Consider the following 22,067-nt stretch of genomic DNA (forward strand, 5'->3'; position numbering starts at 1 on the left):
AGAAATGTGTAGGAAATTTCCTTAATATTATTTTCCATTAGAAACTGTGAGGCCTACTGATTAAAACATTGTGAAGCATTCCCCACTCAATTGCCCACCCTATCAAGAACCTCAGACCCCTTAGAGCATGTTTCCCTGAAGTATATTTACTTGCTTCCATTGAATAAACAGCCCAAGATTTTCCCTACCCATATTGAGAAATTTTGAAAACACGAAATGTCCAGGGGGAGGTTTGATTTTTGCCCTTAGTGATTGTTTAGTTTGCGGAGCTTGAGGTTACTAACAAGTACTAACTATTAACGCCTTTCTTGCGATTTTCAGGCGGGCAACTTTATCATCTCATCAGCTGCAAAGACCCAGCAGCGTAAGTGGTTATGGGCAAGCAAATAAGGACTTTTACCTTCACGATGGGACTATTAATGATGAACAAAATAATGGGGGTGGTAATTTGAAAATTATTTGTAATAGTGAGCATTACCGCTGTATCCCCTGCTAACATTCCCTAACCTAAGCAGGAAGAGTTACGGCGTCAGTGGGTGAGGAAAAGCGGCTGCTAAAGTAAGGAGAGTTAAGGGCAGACACAAAGGGAGTAAAACATACACATAACACACATAGTAGAAGTGACCAACAACATGCACACATGTACAAAATTGGTAGGGACACCACTGGAGAGAGCTGTCCTGACTGTTCTTTAACATATGCCGGAAGAGAATTGATTACAACAGAAATTACTACAGCAGAGCACGACGCCCATTTATGCCAAGTTGCGAAGAAGATTGCAAGGCAAGACAACAACATTGAGATTGAAAAAAAAAAAAAAAAAGGGGGGGTAATCCCCTATGGAAGATGATTACATAAAGCAGCTAATTGGAGAACAACTGTATGTGGAAAGTGACCAGAGAGAGAAGAAACAACGAGCAAATGCACAAGTGAGCAAGCTGCAAGAGAAAAAAAAAAGAAAAAATAAATATATAAATAATAAAAGAAGAAAGAAAAACAAAAAGAGAAGAAAAAATAAAATAAAAGAGACAAAAATATGATAAGTGCCTAACGGAGTGATACAAAAGAGCACAGATGGTGACTTGGGTGGAGAATGAAGGACGTATACTGTTGAGGTACCAACGTTATGTTACCAGCACAACAGTGACAAGAAGTGGACAATCATGCTGGATGCAAGAAGGTTGAGAGAGGTTGCGAGATGAAAGCAGGAACATCACTGCTTATGGACTACTATTGAGCACATGCATCCAAAGATCAAGAGAAACTACCACTGAATTGGGGAGGAGAGTGTTCATTGGTGCGCATCAGCATGCCCTTGTTGGTGATGACCAAGGAATATGTGAAGAGTGACACATTCACCAAGATGGAAAACAATGGAAGAAGAGAAACAGACAGAGGAGTAAAAAGAGGGGGGAATTACTTCTCAAGCGAGACAGAAGAATAATTGGGTGAAGTACCAGCATACTAAAGAATGATCAGCAAAACTGCATCTGAAAAGAGAAAGCAAAGAACTAGATGGTGCTTGCATGGTAATGGAGGACATCATGACTGCCTGGTTAATTGAAGGTGATAACGGAAGGACTAGTACCGAGCACAGCATCATTGTGCAAGATAGAGATACATTGCAAGAGAACAACAGAAGAAGTTATCGGAATGCAAATAAGAGACATGGTGAAAGGAAGAGCCAGACTAAGATAGCGGTGTGCAACATGGTTCCAGCAGCAATAAAGGTGGCCACTCCCTGTGATCAGAGGAAGTACGAAGGGAAGTGAGTGTGGTGGAACACAGAAGGAGAACACTCCTATATGTACTGTTCATCAACAACAATGCAAAAAATTATGGACACTTCAAGGAATTGACAAAGATATGAAGAGCGGAAGGAGGTGAATGTTGTTTGGTGGTGTGGTCGACAAAGTCGACCAGAGGGGGGACTGAAGAGGGAAAATCGAGATCAAACCCATGCCCCCTCACCCCAGGCGCATATACAGAAGAACAGCAGGAAGAACAAGGAGCGCACTTATCATTTGAACCAGGCCCCAGCGCACCCATGGGTGACAAATATGCTGAAACACACCCACTTCACCAACAGTGCAACTTCCATGCTACATTAGAATCAATGCTGCAATATCAGAATCTACAAACACAAAAATCCCTGTTTAAAGGCTTGCAAATGCCTATATGAATTAGCATGGTCTAAATGCACAGTGTAAAGCCATGTTTCAGGAAAATTACAGCCAAGTTCATTTCTCTCACTGAACACTGGCTGCGGGAGCCTTCAGCAATGTTCCTCGCAAAACCTCCGAGCTGCCAAGGTCGCACATTCAAGATAAGATTGCTTTCTGCAGACAAACATTTTTTTTTTATCCACAAATGCGAAAAAATCACCGCAACCCAGTGTGCTTTTTTTTTCGTTCTGGGAAAGAAAGACATTTTCTCAAGGACTCGCACAACATTTGAAACATAAATTGTAACAAGAATGGCGCAGCCCAGCTAATCAGCGCCCAGAGCCCAGGTGCAAACTGCTTGTTCAGCTAAAAAGTTATGGGAACAAGGTCATATTGCAACAAGTTAGAATTAGGTAATGGGGGCTGGCACAGCTAAACCAACCCACTGACGCAAAAGGCTAATATCCAATTATCAGGCTCTCTATAAGGGCTACATAGGTAACCTATCACTTAGCAGCCAATAGCAGGAGGAGTTAGGTTTCTGGGAACTGATCCAATTCTGTGAGGTCAGCCTGCAGTGTGATCATAAAGCTGGCTTGCAAGCCAGCCCCGGGGGAGACGGCACCTGAACTCTCGATGTGCACGATGCTCTGCGTGTTTTTTTCTTTTTTTGCTGCCCAGAAATAAACGCAGTTTGGAACATGCTGCTGCCTGCTTGGGACTCTGTTGCATTTCTGGGGGCCATATGGGAGGTGTTGGGGTCTCCCATAGCTGGTGAGGGTATGGCTGCTGGCCCCCACTGCCCTGGTGGGCGTCCAGCTTCTCCCCAACAGTCTGAATCGGCTCAATGTGTTATTTGATGGGCGGTAAGAGAGTCAATGTTGCACTTTCTACTAATCTGGGTAAAACCAAAGCACCCGAGGTGTAGGTTTTTGAAGCCAATTTTGAATGAGGTAGGGATACGGGATACCAGATTAGCTATGATTTTTCTATGGCAGAGCCCACAAACTCATGTAATTTTTACAACAGTCTGATACACCCACAGATCTTAGTTGATAAGGAAGCAGCTGCTGAACCCTATTAGTAACAGGTGTTAGAGGCTGCGAGCAAGGCTCTCCTCTGTTTCTCACCCATGTAAATACATTTTATACATTAATTTTTATAATGGTCATTTTTATGAAAGTATTTTATGCAATGACTTTGAGATTTTTACATCGAATAAAAGTATGTTGACTGAAGGACTGAATATTTGTTTTAAAATCTCACTCATCACTTTTATTCCCATCATTGGGCCTTTCTGTTTTATCTATCTATGGATGGATTGGTGGATTCCAGTCACCCCCTCGCCGTCAAGGGATCGTGGAACTTGTGCATTGCTTTTAGGCCTCTGTTCAAGTAATGAGAAACATTGTTATTTGTGAGCTGTGGGGGAATACATTGGCCCCACAACATTGTTCTCCTCTATGTAGCATTATTGGTATATATACATATCTCCCTTCTCTATCTGTCCATGTTCTGCTTACCCTGGGTACCAGCACTTGTTTGGAAGAATTGCAATCCTGCATTTCTTCCCTTTCTCCCGGCAGCTGTGATAAATTCTCCTCACCCAATCTCCATGCAGCATATCTGCTTTGAGTTTCTGGAGATGGATTTTCTGCAGCAACACTACATCTGGTTATTTTACAAGGCTAGATACAATAAGATCTTGGATTGGATAACATTATTTAGACGATTAACATTTAGCGATCATATTTTGAGATTACTATTCATTGCTAGTACATATGCATATGACATTTATCTGGGGATATTTTGACTTTAGTGCCGCCTCAGTCAGCTTTGTTATGACATATAAAATAACATCCTTTGGGCGCTTCTTTGCATGTATTTGTCGCTCTCTAAAATCTAATAACTAAGAAAATAGTAAACAGCTAGTACCAATAACTGCAACATTGGTCAGTTCTGGGGGCGGGGGAGTGCTTTCCACCCTGTGGAATCTGCATTGTTTTACATAATGAAAAGTGGGAGTTGAGTCTGGAAGCGGACTCTCGCACCTGGCTCAGTATCATCTTTCATCAGGTGGTGTTGGTGAAGCAAGTCCATCTGTGGACCCCCTTTTGCTGGGTTTTCCACCCTTTCACCCCACCTTTGATTGATTGCTATGAATCACCCGTCCGGTGTGAACCCAACATTGGTGATAAGTATTGTCTCTTTTCCAGTACATGGTTTCTGTAAACTTTCCTTTCTAAATTGGGCATCCATCATCAACATTTTCTTAAACCAGCATCTTCTTCAGATTGTTCGATGCAAAATAGATATCTCCCAACTCTTTGATATGAACAAACAGAGGATACACCCAAAATCTTTCACTTTTGGGGTTTAATTGGTGATCTGGATTTCTGTTGTTGCCTGTCCATGCTAGTCCCCTCTACCACATGTTGCTTATTTGGAATCAGTTTACGTCGGGTTGTTTGAGGTTTGTCTGGTGTGGCTTCTGTCCACGATCCATTTATTTTACAGTGCTGTGGTTCGTCTCTTATATTTCCACCCTCGTGCCCCTGTCGCAAAGTGTTAATTGATTGTAATTCAAGGTATTGTGAGAAGTCACATCGTCTTTTTTGGGTCTGTCTACTCTTTTGTTTTTTGGTCTTTCATGATAAGCTTTTTGAGTTCTAATGGCCATATTGTATATATCCCATGTTCTTAGTATGGACCTCATACTTAGGAATCTTTTTCCCGCCCCTATTGTCCCTATTCAGAATTTAGCTTAAATATACATTTTGTGACCTTCCAAAGATGTTGGACTCTCCATTTTGGCAATCTCTCAAATTTGGTGCCCATGTTGATGTCTTAAACAAATGTAATTAGTTGCTGGTGTGTCTTGGAGTTGGCACTGTCTTTTTTCCTGATTTTACGTACCATTTGTATTTCCAGTTATTGTGCAAATCTTCAGAGCAGTTGGAATCCATTTTTTTAGGAAAGCTGTCGGGTCTCCCCATTCTACCTTAGCTGGAAATCCAAAGAAGCGGACATCTCCAAAGATGGGGAGCAGGTGCAAGTGGATCTTGGTCACCTGCCTAAGCTCTGCCCACCTGACAACTTTCTGGTTGCCGCTCTTTTTACACACTTAGCAACCCCCGCCCATCTGGTGCCTTCTTGTTGCTGCTCTTTTTCCATACTTAAGGAGCCCTACAGCTTCTTTTCCTTTGCAGATGGTGAATAGGTGCAAGTGGATCTTGGCCACCTGGCCTAAGTATCGCCCACCTTCTTAGCCCTGCCTCTTCCTTCCTGCTCTTAACTCTTAGATCAAGGGCTTCTCTCGCCCGGGCATCTGAAGGGAGGGGCAGTCAAAGAAAAGATCAATTTCTGTTTGGACCTGTTCGGACCAGGAGGATCCAGGGCCCGAACCCCTGCTCAGACAGCAGGTAAGCATGCACCAACATGTGTTTACTCTCTCTGTCCCCACAGGCCATCCCCAGCCCTCTGGTCCCACTGTGATGTTCCCTTGTGCCCACCCACTCTCGCACAGATGTGTTGCCTGTTTTGCTTGATTCTTCTACCCTGCTCCCCCTCCCCCCTCCAGCCTATTTCTGCAGGAGTCTGTCCTGAAAGATTCTGGTTTCACCATCACCGTCTAGTGGCCAATGCTGGATTTGACTCTTATGGACTTCATTGATTCACTGTGTGTCACCCTTTCCCATAGTGGCCGTGAATCATGCTGTTCCCATCTTCATCTTGTATCCAGGCTTGCAACATTATGTGTTACTACTGACTTCTGTATTTGCTCTCCTCTCTAGCTTCTGCACTCTTTTTGACTGCTTACTCTCTGTTCTCTCCTTCTCTCCCTTTCTCCCTTTTCCTATCTCCTCCCCTTCTTTCTTCTATGCACTTACTCTATCAGAATTGTCCCTGGACCTACTATGATAGCAACCTCGTCTGCCCCCCGCCCCTTACTTGTTTTTTTCTTCCCCCCACACCCATCCTACACTATCTGAAATGTCGTCAGGCCTAGTACGGTAGTCGCCTGTCTGTTTCCACTTCCTTCCCATTCTCCCCCTCCCTTCCTTATCTATGTCTTAGCTCTTGCACTTACTCTATCAGAATTGTCCCTGGACCTACTATGATAGCAACCTCGTCTGCCCCCCGCCCCTTACTTGTTTTTTTCTTCCCCCCCACACCCATCCTACACTATCTGAAATGTCGTCAGGCCTAGTACGATAGTCGCCTGTCTGTTTCCACTTCCTTCCCATTCTCCCCCTCCCTTCCTTATCTATGTCTTAGCTCTTGCACTATCTGAAATGTTGTTAGGCCAACATACGATAGTTAATTTCACATCCTTACTGGTCATGGCCTGTAAGAATGTCATTGTATTTTCCCTTGTTCCCTCCCTTGCCTTGAAGTGCTTTGAAACACATTGGGGGTCATTCCGAGGTTGGAGGTAAGGGAAAAACGATGCCGGTAAAGGATTACCGGCATCGCTTACCGCTCTGCACTATTCCGACCTGCCAAACCGCTATTAGAGGCACCGGGGGGCGCGGGCACGCAACCCATCATACCAGCAATAGCGGCATGCCGCTAAAGGGAGTAAATCACAAGTCAGGCGGACAAGCAAATACCGGCATCATGAAGGCGCAAATAGTGGATACCGGCATGCCGTAAATACCGGCATCGAAAACCAACCGCAAAATGCTACGTGCAGTGTTCCCAGTTGCCACAGGTGCACACTACCAGCACAGGTGGAGGCAATGGAGTCTGGGCCTGTACAAAAGGAGCACACCCACACACCAAACCCCTTCCAACACCAAGATGATTCCAATAGTAGTAGCAATACTGGAGCCGGAGGACATGCTTGCATTGCAACACCAGCAGCAACAACAACAGCAACAGCAGGCACCAATGAGGAGACACAGCAGGAGAAGGAGGGTGAGACAGGCCCAGCATGCCCCACCAGTGCAGCCAGCCCCCAATCCCTCACATCAGAGCCAGTCCTTTCAACCTAACCCCTGAGCTGATCCACACCCAGTGCCATCTGGACCGGGACACCATCACCACCATCGTGGACATGATACACGACGACATAGTCAGCCTCATTGAAATACGCACCGCCATCCCCTCTCTACTGAATGTAGTGTCTGTGCTCCACTTCGTTGCTACAGGCACCTACCAGCACACAGTGGGGCACATGCATGGCATATCACAACCCTTATTATCTCGCATTCTGAAGCAAGTGTTGGATGCCCTCCTCAAGCACACAAGGGACTAAATATCCCTACCACGGACTCCCCAGGAGATTATTTAAACAAAAGTTGGCTTCCATGCACTGGCAGACATGCCAAATTTTATAGGTGCCCTCGACTGCACCCACGTGGAGTTGGTGGTCCCGCATGCCATGGAGGTGGTGTACCGCAAGCAATACCACTCCATCAAAGTGCAGATGGTATGCGACGCCAGCAAGATCATCACGCATTGTTGTGCCCAATATCCCGGATCAACTCATGACTCAATGGTCCTGTGCAACTCCACACTACCACGCTTCTCAGAGCGACCTGCTGTACGACGTGCCCGGCTGCTTGGTAAGTTGCATGACAGGCTCATGGCAGTGAAATGGGGGGAGAGATGCACACACCACCATGGTATCAATGTTTATGCTACAGCACGATGTGCACATCGCTAAACACTGTGCCCCGAAGCATCCCAAACAGAACATGACACCCAAATCCCATAGGAATTAAGTAAGGTCGACACCTATCACAACATGACTAACAGTAAACCACTCCACATCCCACAACACGTGCACCACTCATCAGCGGACCTCACCCTCCGTAACACCATCCAGCAACATGCAGTGTATATGCACTATGTTGCTGTCTCGAGCGAATGACCACACAGGACAAGCACCCATGGGTGAGCATTGGACTGAACCACCAAGGGAATCCACTTTCTGTCACAGGGCCGCCACAACCACAGGAATGCTCCATGTCACCATGGGAAAATTAAGCGCTGAATGCCTAATATTACAGAGCCTACTGCCAATGCTCCCAATCAGAAAATCCTACAGAACACAACACATCACTAAATTGACACGGACACAGCTGTATGTGTACACAATGCATGAGCTACAAGACGGCAGAGCACACCATGTATCATCTTGAAGATGCAACCCACACCATTATTCCATGGCACAGGATACATTGAGGGCCTAAAAATGGCATGCATACAAACAGGGACATGTGCATGTGACCAACGATAATCTGCCGGCATGTGTGACTAGTACAGCTGTCCATCATCAATCGACTGACATATACCTTTTTTTGCCTCCCATGCAGCTGACAGTGGCTATCCCTTGATGCTGTGGCTCCTCACCCCTGTCCGATAACCCACAGAACAGGCACGAGATGGACTACTATCGATCCCACACCCGTACCCGTGTGGTCATTGAGCAGTCCTTTGGCCTGTTGAAGGCATGGTTTCACTGCCTTAGCCCGTCGGGTGGGGCACTCCTCTACAGGCATGAGAAGGTGGCCAAGATCATCATGGCATTTGTCATGCTGCACAACATGTGTATCCGACGCAACGTACCCCTGCCTCCTGACATTGAACTACAACCACCTGGTGATGATGAAGGGGATGAAGAAAAAGAGGCTGCACATCATTGCAGTGCCGATGCACAGGAGGGACGTGCTGTGCGTCAGTCAGTGATTGCACAATATTTCTGACACACATGGCTGCAGAGGGTGACATAATAGTTGGACAGAGGGCACTGGGTGTGGGGGTACATGTACACTATGCACTGTATATGAATAAATGACACATGCGTAATGATGAATGTCCACTCAAGTCTTTCTTTCAACACGAGTGTATTGAAATATACAATGAAAATGAAAGTGCACTAACCCTCCAACACCCTCACCCCTTCCCCCCACAACTCGCCCACACACCCTCACCCTCCTCTACCTCCCCCCACAACTCCCACACACACCCTCCCCCCATTCCCCCCCATAACTCCCCCACACACCCTCACCCACCTCCCCCTCCCCCCCACAACTCCCCCACAAATGTCCCAACAAGTTTCTAATGCCTTCATCAGGCTGGCCAGTCTACTTTTTGGCACTCCCTGGACCTGGTTGCGGCATGTCCGGCCGGCGTAGGGTGCGCAACGACCTGCAGAGTGGGCTGGTCTGGGTTGAACTGGAGGGCGATGGTGTGGCCGCCTGCTCCATCTGGAGTGCCAGACGTTCTGCCTCCATTGCATCAGCGATGCGGCTGAGGACCATACCTCCTCACAAAGTCGTCTTGTATTGTCTGCAAAAATCTTGCCCAGGGAGGTGGTGGTATCAGCATTTATCTTGCCCAGATAGGCAGTGTTTTCACGCCACTCCTGCCTGGCCTGGGCATTGTCATTCACAAACTGACACACAAGGGCAGCCAGCTCCACATGATGCTGCGTCCCGCCGGTACACCTGTGGAGGTGAAGGGTGCTTGGGTGTCATGTTGGACTTGGATGGGCTCCACTATGGGACTCATGGCCCCAGACTTCTCCGGGGGTGGTGGCGTGATCTGACTCCAAAGATGTGATCTGGGGGGATGGTGCTGGACTTGGTGTGCAGGGCTGTTCTGAGGATTCGTCCACCACAGGCACCCACACCTCTTCCTGCGCCTCCTCCTGAGCCAGCGTGCTGTGGCTGCCACCTCCCCGACCGAGCTGGACTATGCTGAGTGTGGAGCATCAGCTGTGTCCTGTGGCAGTGGGACAGGGGTTGTGGCTTCCGTCTCAACTGCCCCTGGCAGCACCAGTGCCATGGCATCTGTAGGTGGTTTCCTTGGTGGTGCATGGCGGGCCTTGGGTTGGGCCTTTGAGGTGGAAGGCCTGTTGGCCTCATCCCGGGCCCTCTTCTGGGGTGTGGTTGACTGTGGGGGTGAGTCCCACGCCTCGCTGTCATGGTCTGAGCCTGTTGGGGTCGAAGAGAGGAACGGCATGAGTGATGGTTTGAGAAGCATCATGCATACATTTGTATAATTGCTCATCTACACATTAGAGGGTAATAGGCAGTTGAGTTTGGATGATCACGTTTGTTGCTACATGGGTGGGTAATGCAGGCATCCGTCAGTGGTCACTCATGTTGTGGCAGACATATGGTATGTGACATGCATATTTCTTGGGGCCTGCATGCAGTGTGACTCATGCCATTGACATCTTAGTGTGGTTTGTGTACGGTATGGCATTGCCTTGCTGCAGGCATCTGCATGTGTCTGTGCCGTTTACCACAACTTTGCTAGGAGTGTGTGTGTATTGGGCCATGGCTTGCCTCTTTGGACAGACATATTGGTGGACTATCTTCAGACTCTGCATTACAGTGCTTTCTTAGGACACTCACCTCCGTCCGCCGATGACGTGGCGTCACACTCCATGTCTCGAACACTTTCTATTGACTCCATGCCAATCAGGCTAGCACATATGTCCTCCCACCGGGACAGCTTTATGGGGGAGCTTGCTCCTCCGCCAGTTGACATTGCCTGGCTCCTGTTGGCAGAGAGTATGTTGCGGACTCGCAGCCGCAAGTCATCCCACTGCTCCCTGCAGTCCTTGATAGTGCGGGGCGTGTTACCGACCGCGCTTACTTTCTGCGCCACAAGTGCCCAGATCCCCTTCTTGCGTATTATGGCCTCCCTCTTCACGCTCTGGGCAAACACGACGTCTGCATGTTCTTGCAGGGCCTCAGCTAGCATGGTCAGCTCATCTTCATTGAAGCACTCCTTGCGCTGGCGGGAAGCGGCCTTCTTAACAGCCTTAGGCATTGTGGTATGGTAGAGAATGAGATTTCACAAACAGCAGTATCATACAGGTCCTGGCTGCTGAGGATGGCAATGGATTGTGTTTTTAAAGATGGCCGCCGTGCTCCTTCCTGTTCCTGTGCAAAACACGACTTCCGGTTCCGCTTATCTACGGTGACTGTTATTAGCGGTGACCGCTATTAGCAGTGGCTGCTAATGCCGCATTGGTTAATGCCGGTAGTGCAATCTGCGCTTTACATGATGCTGCTAAGGGCCTTTTTCGGCCTTTTTTGGCATGGCGGTGATGCCCTTAACGGCATGGCGCAAAGCTCGTGCCCGCGAAGTCGTAATAGCCCTCTGGTGGTCAGTCATAATTGCGAAAAAATAATGTCGAATGACAAAAATGTCGAAACAAAAATGTCGAATTCCGTTTTTTTAAATTATATATTTATTTTGGGGTCCGGGAGTAAAAAAAAAAAAAGGGGTAAAACAAAAAAAAAATCCAAAAAAGGGGGGTTGGGTGGGGAACCCCCCCATTTCGAAAAAAAAACGTATTGAAAAAAAAATTCAACTTTTTTTTTTTTTCGACATTTTTTTCTCGAAGTAATGACCTTCGACATTATTGTTTTCGAAATTATCACTATAAACCTAGCCCTCTGTTAGCGGGCTCTTGACTACACAGACACAGTATTTGCTCCATGCCGGTAAGGGCAGTTACTTACCTCCAAACTCGGAACGACCCCCATTGTTTATAGGCGCTATATAAATAAACTCTCATATCATATCATATCATATTATACTTAGATTCTCCAGTTCAGTTTTCGCTGTCTTTTATTCTTCTATTTGTGATTGCAGGTTAAATACTTTGTCGTTTCTTCCAGTCGCCCAACTCTTTCTTTTATGTCCATCAGTCAATCAGGGAACTTGCTAATTTCAGATTTCATATCTGAGAATCTCCACATGCGTGTCCTTTGCACATATCCACTCCTGTGACCGCATCATTGAACTTGGGGAATTGCAAGCTTATCTTCAGCACTTCTGCAATTTGCTTGGCCTCCTCCGCAGGTTCGCTCGCCATTGTGTGAGCTCCCTTTGTTCTTGGCAGCGTCAATGCAACTGGTCTCTATACTTTGGAAGTATCTGTATGTATAATTTGATATCTATTGCAGTGTCCGCCACTTGAGGTTCCAGCCCTTCTTATCTGAACCCCCTAAATACTTGAGCCCATGTGAAATCAGCCGCCAGTGTGTTTTCTTTTTCTCCCTTCCAGTAGCAGGTAGTGAATGTTTCCTGTCGCTCTTCAGCTGCTTGATTCTGGGTTGCTGGTGTGGCTACAGATCTAGGAAACGTATATATATATATGTTGATCGGCCCGGTTCAGGATTCTCTCCCTTCTTTTATTCTGATCTATCTCCTGTCTTTGCATAGGTGCATGCTATGGCATACTTTTTTGTTCCACTTAAAAAGTGCAGCACTTTCGTGAGTGCAATGTTGGATTCAATGTGCCTGTTTGCCGTCTCTTGCTGATAAAACCTTTGTGATCCTAGCAAAGGGATAGTTATGGAAAGGGAGGTTTTCAAGCCTGCTTTCCACCCATTCTTTTGTTGTGGTGTGGTGTTTACAATTCGCATGGCTGTGTATGTGCCTTCGCATTGTACTGCCTATTTTTCCATGATCTTCATTTAATCATTTTGTTAGGCCATAATGGTGCCATTAAACCCCTCTTGGCACCTCTCCCTCCAATTGCCCATGGCATTGCTGATCATGGTGGTTCAGCTCTAGAGAGTCCTTGTGCCCTCTAGTCAGCGATCTCGCACCCCTCCTTGTTCTCAGGCAGAGAATCCCCACACCACTCACCGCATCCAGCCTTGGAGGCAGCTCTTTCTTCGAAGAAGGTGAGCTTTTGAAGTTCAACCTCAGCAGTGTTCCTCTCTCTGCAGCCATCCTACCGTGATTAATGAAAGTGGGTGATGAGTGTCTTGAAGCTGACAAGCCCTTCTCCACCTGGTTCCACCAGGTTAGCGTGTACGCATCTCAGACGGCGCGCTGCTTTTTCAGCTCTTGATTCCTTCTTTGCCACCCTGGCTCATCATATATTAGAGTATATGGTTGTCTTTTCTATTTGCTTTTCTCTGCTCCTTCCTTAATGCTCTAGTTGGCCATAAATTGCAAGGTGGGGGTGATGATGAGTGGAGGATCGCGTTCAGGTGGCCATTTTGTAAGCAGTTTTTCCACACCCCAGGTTTAAGTAACTATTGTCTAGTACTAGTTTACTGATGATGATATCGCTTCATGTGTTCAGGGTTGGTAATTAAAGCATTGATGATGTAGAGCTCTATCTGCAGCAAGGGCACCCTGAACACCCTACATTCAGATGAACAATTTAAAATAAGCGGGCAGAGAAATACATTCCTGCTAGTTTTAAACAGTAAATCCCAACATAGGGGCACCCGCAATGTTCATTCCCAGAACCCAACTCCACTTCACTCATGTTCACCTGTAACCCTTTTATCATGTTCATTCAACCCTCATAAAGACATGTCATCAGCATTTACTGCTGCTTTGTGGTGAGGCTGAAACTCAGGGAGCTATTGGCTGCTTGCTTCGCACTATCAAGTGCTGCAAACATTTTGTCCACAAATGCTCTGGCTATGATGTGGACTTGAACTCTTTGGAGCTTTGGAATGTGTACTCTGGACAAGACATGAAGATGTAGGCCTTTTTGTTTCAAACATACAGCGCTATGACAGAAACTTTGCCTGCAGCGTGTAAGGGTGGGGTGTTGGTGCCACTTGGTGTGAGCTCCTGGAGGATTATCTTGCTGTTCAGAGCTTTGGCCACGCCCCCCCCCACCACTTATAACTGGAAGCTCCAACCCGGAGCGGTGAAAGCCTGTGGCGTGTAAGGGCGTGGTGTTGGCGCCACTTGGTGTTCATGCCGAGGGGGGTAAGCGGAGAGCCCCTGACGCCGGCCGCAATCCGAACTGCAAAAACAAGGAGCCATTCTTGGAGTCTGTTAAAGGCAAAAGTGTGAGCAGTGAAGTCCAACCGTTAAGACACCTGTGACTCTTGAGTCCTATTAAATGCCCATCATTCTGCTGCAGAAGAGGAAGAGGAGGGCCAGAGTTGCCATTGCACCCAAACTGAAACTAACCCAGCCCCTTTGGGGGTTATTGGGCTACATGTGCATTCGAGGGTTGCAATAACGAACAAGAGCCGGAGAAGTTTCGTTCGGATTGGGGCATAGCCAGACTTATACCCCTTACCCTCCTGTTTCATCCGCCACCTTCAACTATCTTCTATTAAAGAATTGCAGGATAAATATCAAGAAGGGGAGCAAAGTGAGTCACAGCCGGGAGGAAGTCAGGCTCGCAGTTACCTTCATCAAGTCTTGGGGAGCAAAGGGGGGCTGTCGAACTCTGGGTGCCCCTCGAGCCAGTCGGGCGTTCTTTGCTCTCAACACCAAGTCAATTAACTTAAGAGAGTTTATTTTAGTACCCCTGTGGGCTTTAAAAGATTATTTGTACATAACATTAAATGGTTTTAATCGGCAAGCGCTTATTTAATAGAATTTATATTGGTTGCCTTATTGTTTTTACCTTTTTGTTTATTTTTCGTTTTTTGTAACAACTTGCATAGATTGCACAATTGTTGGTCAGTTGTGAGCCAATCTGGCAGGAATCTGTTCAGTTTTATAAAGGCTTGTATAGCGTTGCGTAGTTTTGCACACATTGCACAATCTTGTATATCTTTGCATGGTTCGCACATATCTACATAGTACTGTACGGTTTGTATTGCTCTAGGAAGGCCCTTGCAACTGCTTAGCTATAGGGACCTCTGCAGGCTGAACCCCGTTCCTCCTCATGGTACTATCGTACCTAAAGGAAAGCAGAGGGATCTTTTCCCCAGAGTGCCACAAGAAATACAATTTCAAAAATGTTACAGCCAATTAGCGAGGCCAACCATTTGATCTCGGAGATAAAGAGATTTTTGCACGACAACGATGTCGCTGATTGTACTAAAAGAATGGACAAAGTTCAAGCTGTGGAGAATGGGCAGGCTTATCTAACGCCTATACCTAAAATGTGCCCCCCTGGTGTGAGCTTGAATTGTGCAGTCTTATCAGAGAACGCAGATTTGATAGATTGCTGCAAAACTGACCCAATCCCAAAATCAAAGCATGTAAGTTATACAAAAGGATGGCCGAGAAGGAGGATGTATTATCCCTATCTGAAGTCTTGCATCTTCCAGGGCAAGAGGTAGGTGAAAACGTCGGTTTTCCAATTAAAAGTAACTCCACAGCAATGGGACCAGATAGGGCGGACATTATAGAAATATATAACAAGACTATGGTCCCAAGTGGGACAGGGCTTACACCCAAAGACACTCCCATAGATGGTCCCAATGGACACTTAGCAAAAACTTGGGGTGGGACACCCTGCACCAACCTTGGAAGGGTTGAAGTCTGCAGGTGCTAAGCTCAGCCTAATTACGATCCCAACTGCTAATCGCTTCAACCCTCTTTCTAAGCAAGTATCTCCACCTGCTAATCCCCCCTCACACAGCTGGAACCCGTGGGGAAAGTAAAGGAAACAAAGGGGCTCTAAATCATAATCAGGAAGTACAAAGGGAAGAAAGGATCCAGTTAAAGGGGAAACAAAAGATCCACCCAGAAACGCAGATGCAGCTGAGGCCCAAGCAGTGCTCAGTGGGTACCCAGACTGTGGAAATATGCAACAAAACCCAAAGTTTATTCCATCTCAACGTCCCAACTGTAGATATAGCCAGTGCTACATTTGATATCAAAGCAGCAAATATGGAGAAACTATTAACCGTCCTGAACAGGAAAATTAAGAACATTAAATACAATCTGACAGAATTGGGTACATCTCAGGCCTCAAAACTGGTACCTAACAATGCAATAGAGAGGCCCACTGGGTGGAATAAGAAGAGTTTCAGCAACTCTCAGATTACACCATTGGGCAATTTACCCAGAACAGGAAGGTTCCCAGTTGCCCCCCATGGGATGATTCCCCGCTCCCAGCCCGGGGGACACAGGAACCATGTAAATGTGAATAGATACCTCCAGCATAGGGTGGCTTCTCCCTTGACAGGGCCAAACCTGATAGCAATAAGGAAGCCCCCTTTTCCTAACTTAAATCCAATGGAGGGGAACACCCAGGTTAGTGACAATCACTCTTCTGTTATAATGACTAATGTTCCACATTTAGCTGTTGGATATCTCAAAGACCATGACAGTCTAAAAAACAAATGCACATAAAAGGGCGCTTATCGGTTATTCATGGTGATATGTTAGCTTGTCTCAGGGGAAATATCCCAAACTCACAATGGGACTATATACAAATTTACCTCCGATCGTGGGACCTGGTAGATGGTCTACTGATTGTAGAACATACCCCACTAATAGAACCAAAATCGGAGTAACATCACCAGAATTCTTGCTCCTTAAGGGCACAAGTAAATCATTATATAATGGGGGGTCTGGTTACCATGGGTTGGGTTCAAAGCCTACAACAATTGAGTATTACACACCCCAATTCTGACTCGGGTAAACTCGATGATTTTGAGTGACTGTGCATAGAGATCCAGTGTAGCAAAGAAGAAGGAGGGACATTAGGCTCCTGTCGTGGAACATAGCTGGACTAAATAGAGTATTGGAGGATATGTCATGGAACACCTTTATTAGAGGTTTAATTGTTATAGTACTCCAGGAGACTTGGGCTACAAAACCTGTTACTTTCCAAGGGTTTCAATCCCCCTGTATACCTGCCAAAACAATCTGAAGGGCATACCTAGCGGAGGGCTACTAGTTTGGGTGGACGTTAACCTAGGATGAAGGGTCGTGGAGACCGAAACAGGCTTCCGAGATCTCCAATCTCCATCTATCATTCCACGGAAAGGGGAGGAAATCTTTTTTAGGAACATACATAATAGCCCCCACAGCACACCATCCTCAAGAACTCCTTAGGTCAAGAATACGAGCATGGTTTTATAGATAAACTGACCCTGGTGGTTGGTGAGTGACCTAAATCTTCAGATCGAACCAATAGGAGTCCTGGCGGGGTTGTGGGAGGACCAGGATATGGCCTGGAACCTCCCTGAATAGTGGTAGCTGCACCAGTCTGAACACATCAATTCGCAATAGAATCCGCCTGCCTATTATATAATTTAAACCAAAGGACCTGTAACGGGAGAACCTCTAAGGAAGAACAAGCAAAGAAAACATTTAACAGGCATAATGGGTCGACCCTCAGACTATATATTGGTCTCATCAGCAGACTGGGCAAGGGTTACTGACTTTGAAGTAAAGAACAGAACAGAGAATGGCCACTACCCGACAGTACAAAGCGTTATGGGAAGGGGGTCCTCACTGCCCAGAGGCCACGGACTGAAACCAAACCAAGTTTTAGATATAGTTGGGCATGCACGTAAATCTGTAAAATGGGTGAAAGTGCTGGATTACAAGTCCAAACCAGCACTTTGGGCCTCACCACGAGTCTGGCGGTAACCCTTAAATGCGGCGGTAGCACTATTACCGCTGCATTTAAGGGTCCGCCAAATCATGGCTTTGGCGGATTTTCCCCCAGCTATTAGCTGGGGGAAAATCAGCGGCAAAATTGCCAATTTTCAGCGCGATTACCGCTGGCGGGAAATCCGCCAGCGGTAATAGCGCAAATTTTCCCCATTGGGCCCAATGGCGAATGAGGAATTCCCGAATGGGCCCAATGGGGAATGGGCAATAACCCTTCCGCCAAACCCGTGATCTGGCGCTAATAGCGCTGGGGGTTTGGCGGTAGGGCTATTAGCGCCGGCGCTAATAGCGCCAGCGTTACCGCCCAACTCGTGATGAGGCCCTTTGTGCTGCAGTAATTGGTGACATTGAGATCATCTGTGGTAATGATGCCCATGAGCTGTCTGTTTTGGAAGCACAAAAGCAGTTAAATGAGACAATACATCCTGTGGGGAAGATAAGAGAGAAGACAACCCTCAAAGAGGATTGGTTCGATGAGGATTGTGAAGAGGCTAAAATTATTTACTGTGCAGCAGCAAAGGAAGGTGTTGACAAACAGAATCTGCGCCAAGCACGCTCAGATTATAAAAAACGAATGCACAAGAAGAACAAGGAATTTGTGTTAGACACATGGAGGTCCTTGGATGGTGCCCTACAAACCAAAAATAATGTTCTAGTTTGGAAACTGGTAACAGATAAAGAACTGAAAGGTGATCAGATATTAGACTGTTATAGAGGACTGGGGGCAGCATTTTTCAACTCTTTATGGCCTCCAAGACTCTGCAGTGCTGTTTTCCAGGCCTTGTACTATAGAGTTCCCATATCCCACTAATTACCCATGCATCACTATAGGGGAAGTTGAACGTGCCATATCTCAACTGAAAGGTAGTAAAGCTGCCGGCCCAGACCTAATTCCAGGAGATTTGTTCAGGGATGAGGCTGATATTTGGGCTTCAATCCTTTGTAGAGTCTTCAACTCTATTATTTGGAAAGGCCAAAGACCAGAGTCCTGGAGGAAGGCAGTAATAATCCAGCTGTAAAAGAAGGGTGGGAGGAATCTCCTGGCAAACTATCACCCGATTTCCCTTTTGGACATTGCGAGCACATTTTTTGGCAAGGTAATCCTTGCTAACTTCCAGGACTGGGCCGATGACAACAATATAATTACAGATCTACAGGAAAGCATTAGGAGGAAAGGGCTACGCTAGATCAATGTTTTATATTATATCTGTTGATCCAGAAATACACAGTTTTAACGAAAATGAAACTGTATGGAGTATTTCTGGATCTCAAAACTGCGTTTGATTCAGCGGCCCACGAAAGACTGTGTAAAGCCCCTTCTAATCTGATAAAAATCATTAGTCTATTGTATTCTGGAAATAGTGCCTCTGTCCGCTATGGGTTAGGTGGGGAACTACAATGCCCTTTCTGGGCAAATGGGGGGTACGGCAAGGTTGCACCCTGGCACCCCTATTATTTAACTTCTATTTACAGGAAGTTATTGATGCTTTATTGAAGGAGTTCCAGGATTGCCCCAAAATTACCCAAAACAAATACCCTACATTATTCTATGTGGACGACAGTTCTTTTGGCTACCACCCCGCAAGGCCTCGAGAAAGCCCAGGCAATCTTCACTTCCAAATGTAAGGAATTGCAATTGGAAATGAATATAGAAAAATCTAAAGTTCAGGTATTTAGGCCCTGTTTCTCAAAATGTATATCAACTGTGTACTTTTATATATATATATCTGTAGCCATTCTTATCATTTTTTCCTTTTAAATGTTTTATATTTTACTTGAAAGTGTAATGCAGACTAAAGGTTTGTTGACTGGACTGGACTAGAAACTTTGCACTGGTGCAAAAAAGATACTTTCTCAATGCATGTGTGCATCAGTTCAAAGGAGGAGGACTAGGACAAACATTTCCCTGGTGGTAAAATGTATTTAAAGAATATGTTTTTTGCACTTTATTTCTACATTTGTTTACCCTAGTGCTAACTGCACTTGCACTAATGCAGCATTTCTGTACTATAGCCTCTAGTGGTGAAATGACAACAGGTTGTGTTGATGAGATGGGTGCTTCAGTCGATAAAAAAAGATTGATGAGTCAAACTGCAGCTCTCACTGACTGTACGTTTTACAAAAATAAAATGTAATTCTTTTTTTCACCACTTTTTCTTTCAGTTGGCATATTCGCCTTTCTCATGGTCATTCAGATGGCTCAGTGGGCAAAAAGAAAACACAGGATATACCAAAGAAAATCATGCCACTTCACATCCAGAAGACGAGCAATGATTCCATTCATACTGTGAACATTTTCTACTGCAAATCTCAGGTCAAAATGCTTTGATTTTCTACTGCTTGTTCACGGAATGGTCTAGTGCAAAGCCTGGACAATCCAGACAAACACAGGCATTTCAGTTCTGGCAGCTAACATCGAGCCTAATGTTCACTTCTCTGTGTGGAAACATATTTTCATTATTTGTGGAGGTCTGCCCTTAACATCACCGAATAGTGTGACTGGTTGACTTTCCACTCGTATCTACACTTTCAATGATTTGGAAAGTGTGACTGGACAGGCACACCTTGCGCTTACACTCACAGTTGAGAAATCGACGAGAAGATTTTTGAGGTGTAATTTATTAAAAGTCACTTATTGTTTGTATCTGTTTGTTAATTATTTCATCAAAGTCTTCAAACTTTAGCTATTTTTAAAGTGTTAAGAATCAGTAGAACTAAGCAACAGCTAATTCCATTTTCATTTTACGCACTGCTTCCAACGATCAACCAACAGAATGGTGGCTCTATGGGATCCTGTGTGGCTTGGATGACTGCGGTTAGAATCCAAGAAGTAAGCACTTGACACTAGCTTCTTAGTTTCCCCAGTGGAAATTCCAACCGACCATTTGCAAATGCTTTCTACTGGTCCAAGATGCGCCATATACAGGGGTATTTTACTGCTTATGTATTAAGCAATAGCAATGTCAATGGGCCTCATTACGACCCTAGCGCTCCCGTAATGAAGGGAGCCGGCACGGGACCGACCCCCTTCATTACGGGAGCACCGATTACAAACTTCACATCGCGGGACCCGGATCGGATGCCTGGTAAAACCAGGCGTGCTTTCCGGGTCCGCGACGGGAAGAAGGAGGTAACAACGGGCCAGTTGTAATCTGCCCGTTGTTACCTCCATCCCCATTCCCATTGAGCCCTACGGGGGCTCAAATGGGAATGGGGAATGGTACCTGCAAGGAGGAATTACCGGGTCCTCCAATGTTGGAATGACCCGGTTATTCCTCATTGCAGGAATCCGGTAAATGAGCCTGGTTTGGTGGCATCCATGGAGCTAATAGCACCCTGGCTACAGCCATACTCGTAATGAGGCCCAATATGCTTGGTATTTGAAATTGTTATTGTATTTTACATTTATATGCAAGCATGCCATTAATACTCAGTAATTAAAAATAATACTGTAAGTTATTGTTTGCAGACACATATCATTAATAAAAGACATGATAGGAAGAAATCCATTCATCTTAGAGTGTGGAAGTCTTTCTATTATGTCTATTGCTAATGTCATGGGTCAGCAAAAACGAAGGCACCAACATGTTTGAGATGTTTAAAGATTAAAGTAAAATTGGTGATTTCTAGTTGTGAGGTAGGATGGATGACCGAGAGGAAGAGTTTTGAGGTTGGGTGACTGGAAGTGAGCAGGGGCGCACTCTATAGATTTAGGAAGTACAACTTTGATATGGGATGGGAGGGAGCACGGGGTGAGCTAGTGTTGAAACAGCAGGGAGGAGACACGGTAGGAGGGAGTATGCAGGGGTGAGGTAGGGTGGGTGGGCTTTTGAATGCAGGGATGAGTGTACAAGTAGGCAGACATGAGCTAAATTGGGTGGGAGAGAATTGAAAGGGTGAGCTAAGGTGATTGAGCCTGTGCATGGATGAGCTAAGATCAGTGGGTGAGGTGAGGAGATGCAGAGTGAGCTATGGTGGTTGGGGGTAGGCCGGAGTGGAATAGAGTGGATGATTGTGGGCAAAGTTGAGCTAGGTCGGGTGTAGGGTAGTAGTAGACAACAGTGAGCTAGAGTGGGTTTAGGGTTCAGGTGAACTAGGATGGGTGTTTGCAAGATTGTTTGGGGTATGGTAGGAGTAGGGTGGGTTGAGTTAGCTGGGTGGGATGTATAAGTGTAGTGCATTATAAATGTCTAAAAACCCATATACCATCAACGCTGTACTGTAGAAACCATTCCCATATCTTCCTCGGCCAATTCCTTATAAATCTAGGGTGCATCCACCTCTCAGCCAGGCGCTCTGCTGACTCTCAATCTTGGAAAATACCTACCCTATCAGGCAGCCCCTCACCCCCCTCCTCCCCCAGGGATACTCCAAGTTGCCAGATATACCTGCTTTCTCCTGTTTTATCCCGTCTTCAAAGAGACAATCAGTTTTTGGAATGCGAATTTTAACCCAGAGTGCCTCATTATTATTTGTTGCGAGCAAGTTTATTTTTTCTGAGCCTGTTCTGTTGCAAAGAGTTTTTGACTTAGGTGCTAATGAATGTCCTTATACCCTGCGCAGGATTGTTTTAACTGGAGG

General features: G+C 45.9%; 1 protein-coding gene across 2 annotated transcripts in view; it reads left to right on the forward strand.

The window, feature by feature from the left end:
- Positions 1 to 20,130, forward strand: part of TECRL (trans-2,3-enoyl-CoA reductase like) — a 1,221,034-nt gene extending 1,200,904 nt beyond the window's left edge. For both annotated transcript variants that reach the window (XM_069626096.1, XM_069626097.1), the window contains one exon: positions 19,650 to 20,130. In XM_069626096.1, the coding sequence (XP_069482197.1) occupies positions 19,650 to 19,777 (128 nt within the window). In that variant the 3' untranslated portion in view covers positions 19,778 to 20,130. The remainder of the gene's footprint in view (positions 1 to 19,649) is intronic.
- The last annotated feature ends 1,937 nt before the right edge of the window (positions 20,131 to 22,067 follow it).

This window comes from Ambystoma mexicanum, chromosome 6p (genome assembly GCF_040938575.1).
Source record: "Ambystoma mexicanum isolate Mex_15411 chromosome 6p, UKY_AmexF1_1, whole genome shotgun sequence".
NCBI lineage: Eukaryota > Metazoa > Chordata > Amphibia > Caudata > Ambystomatidae > Ambystoma > Ambystoma mexicanum.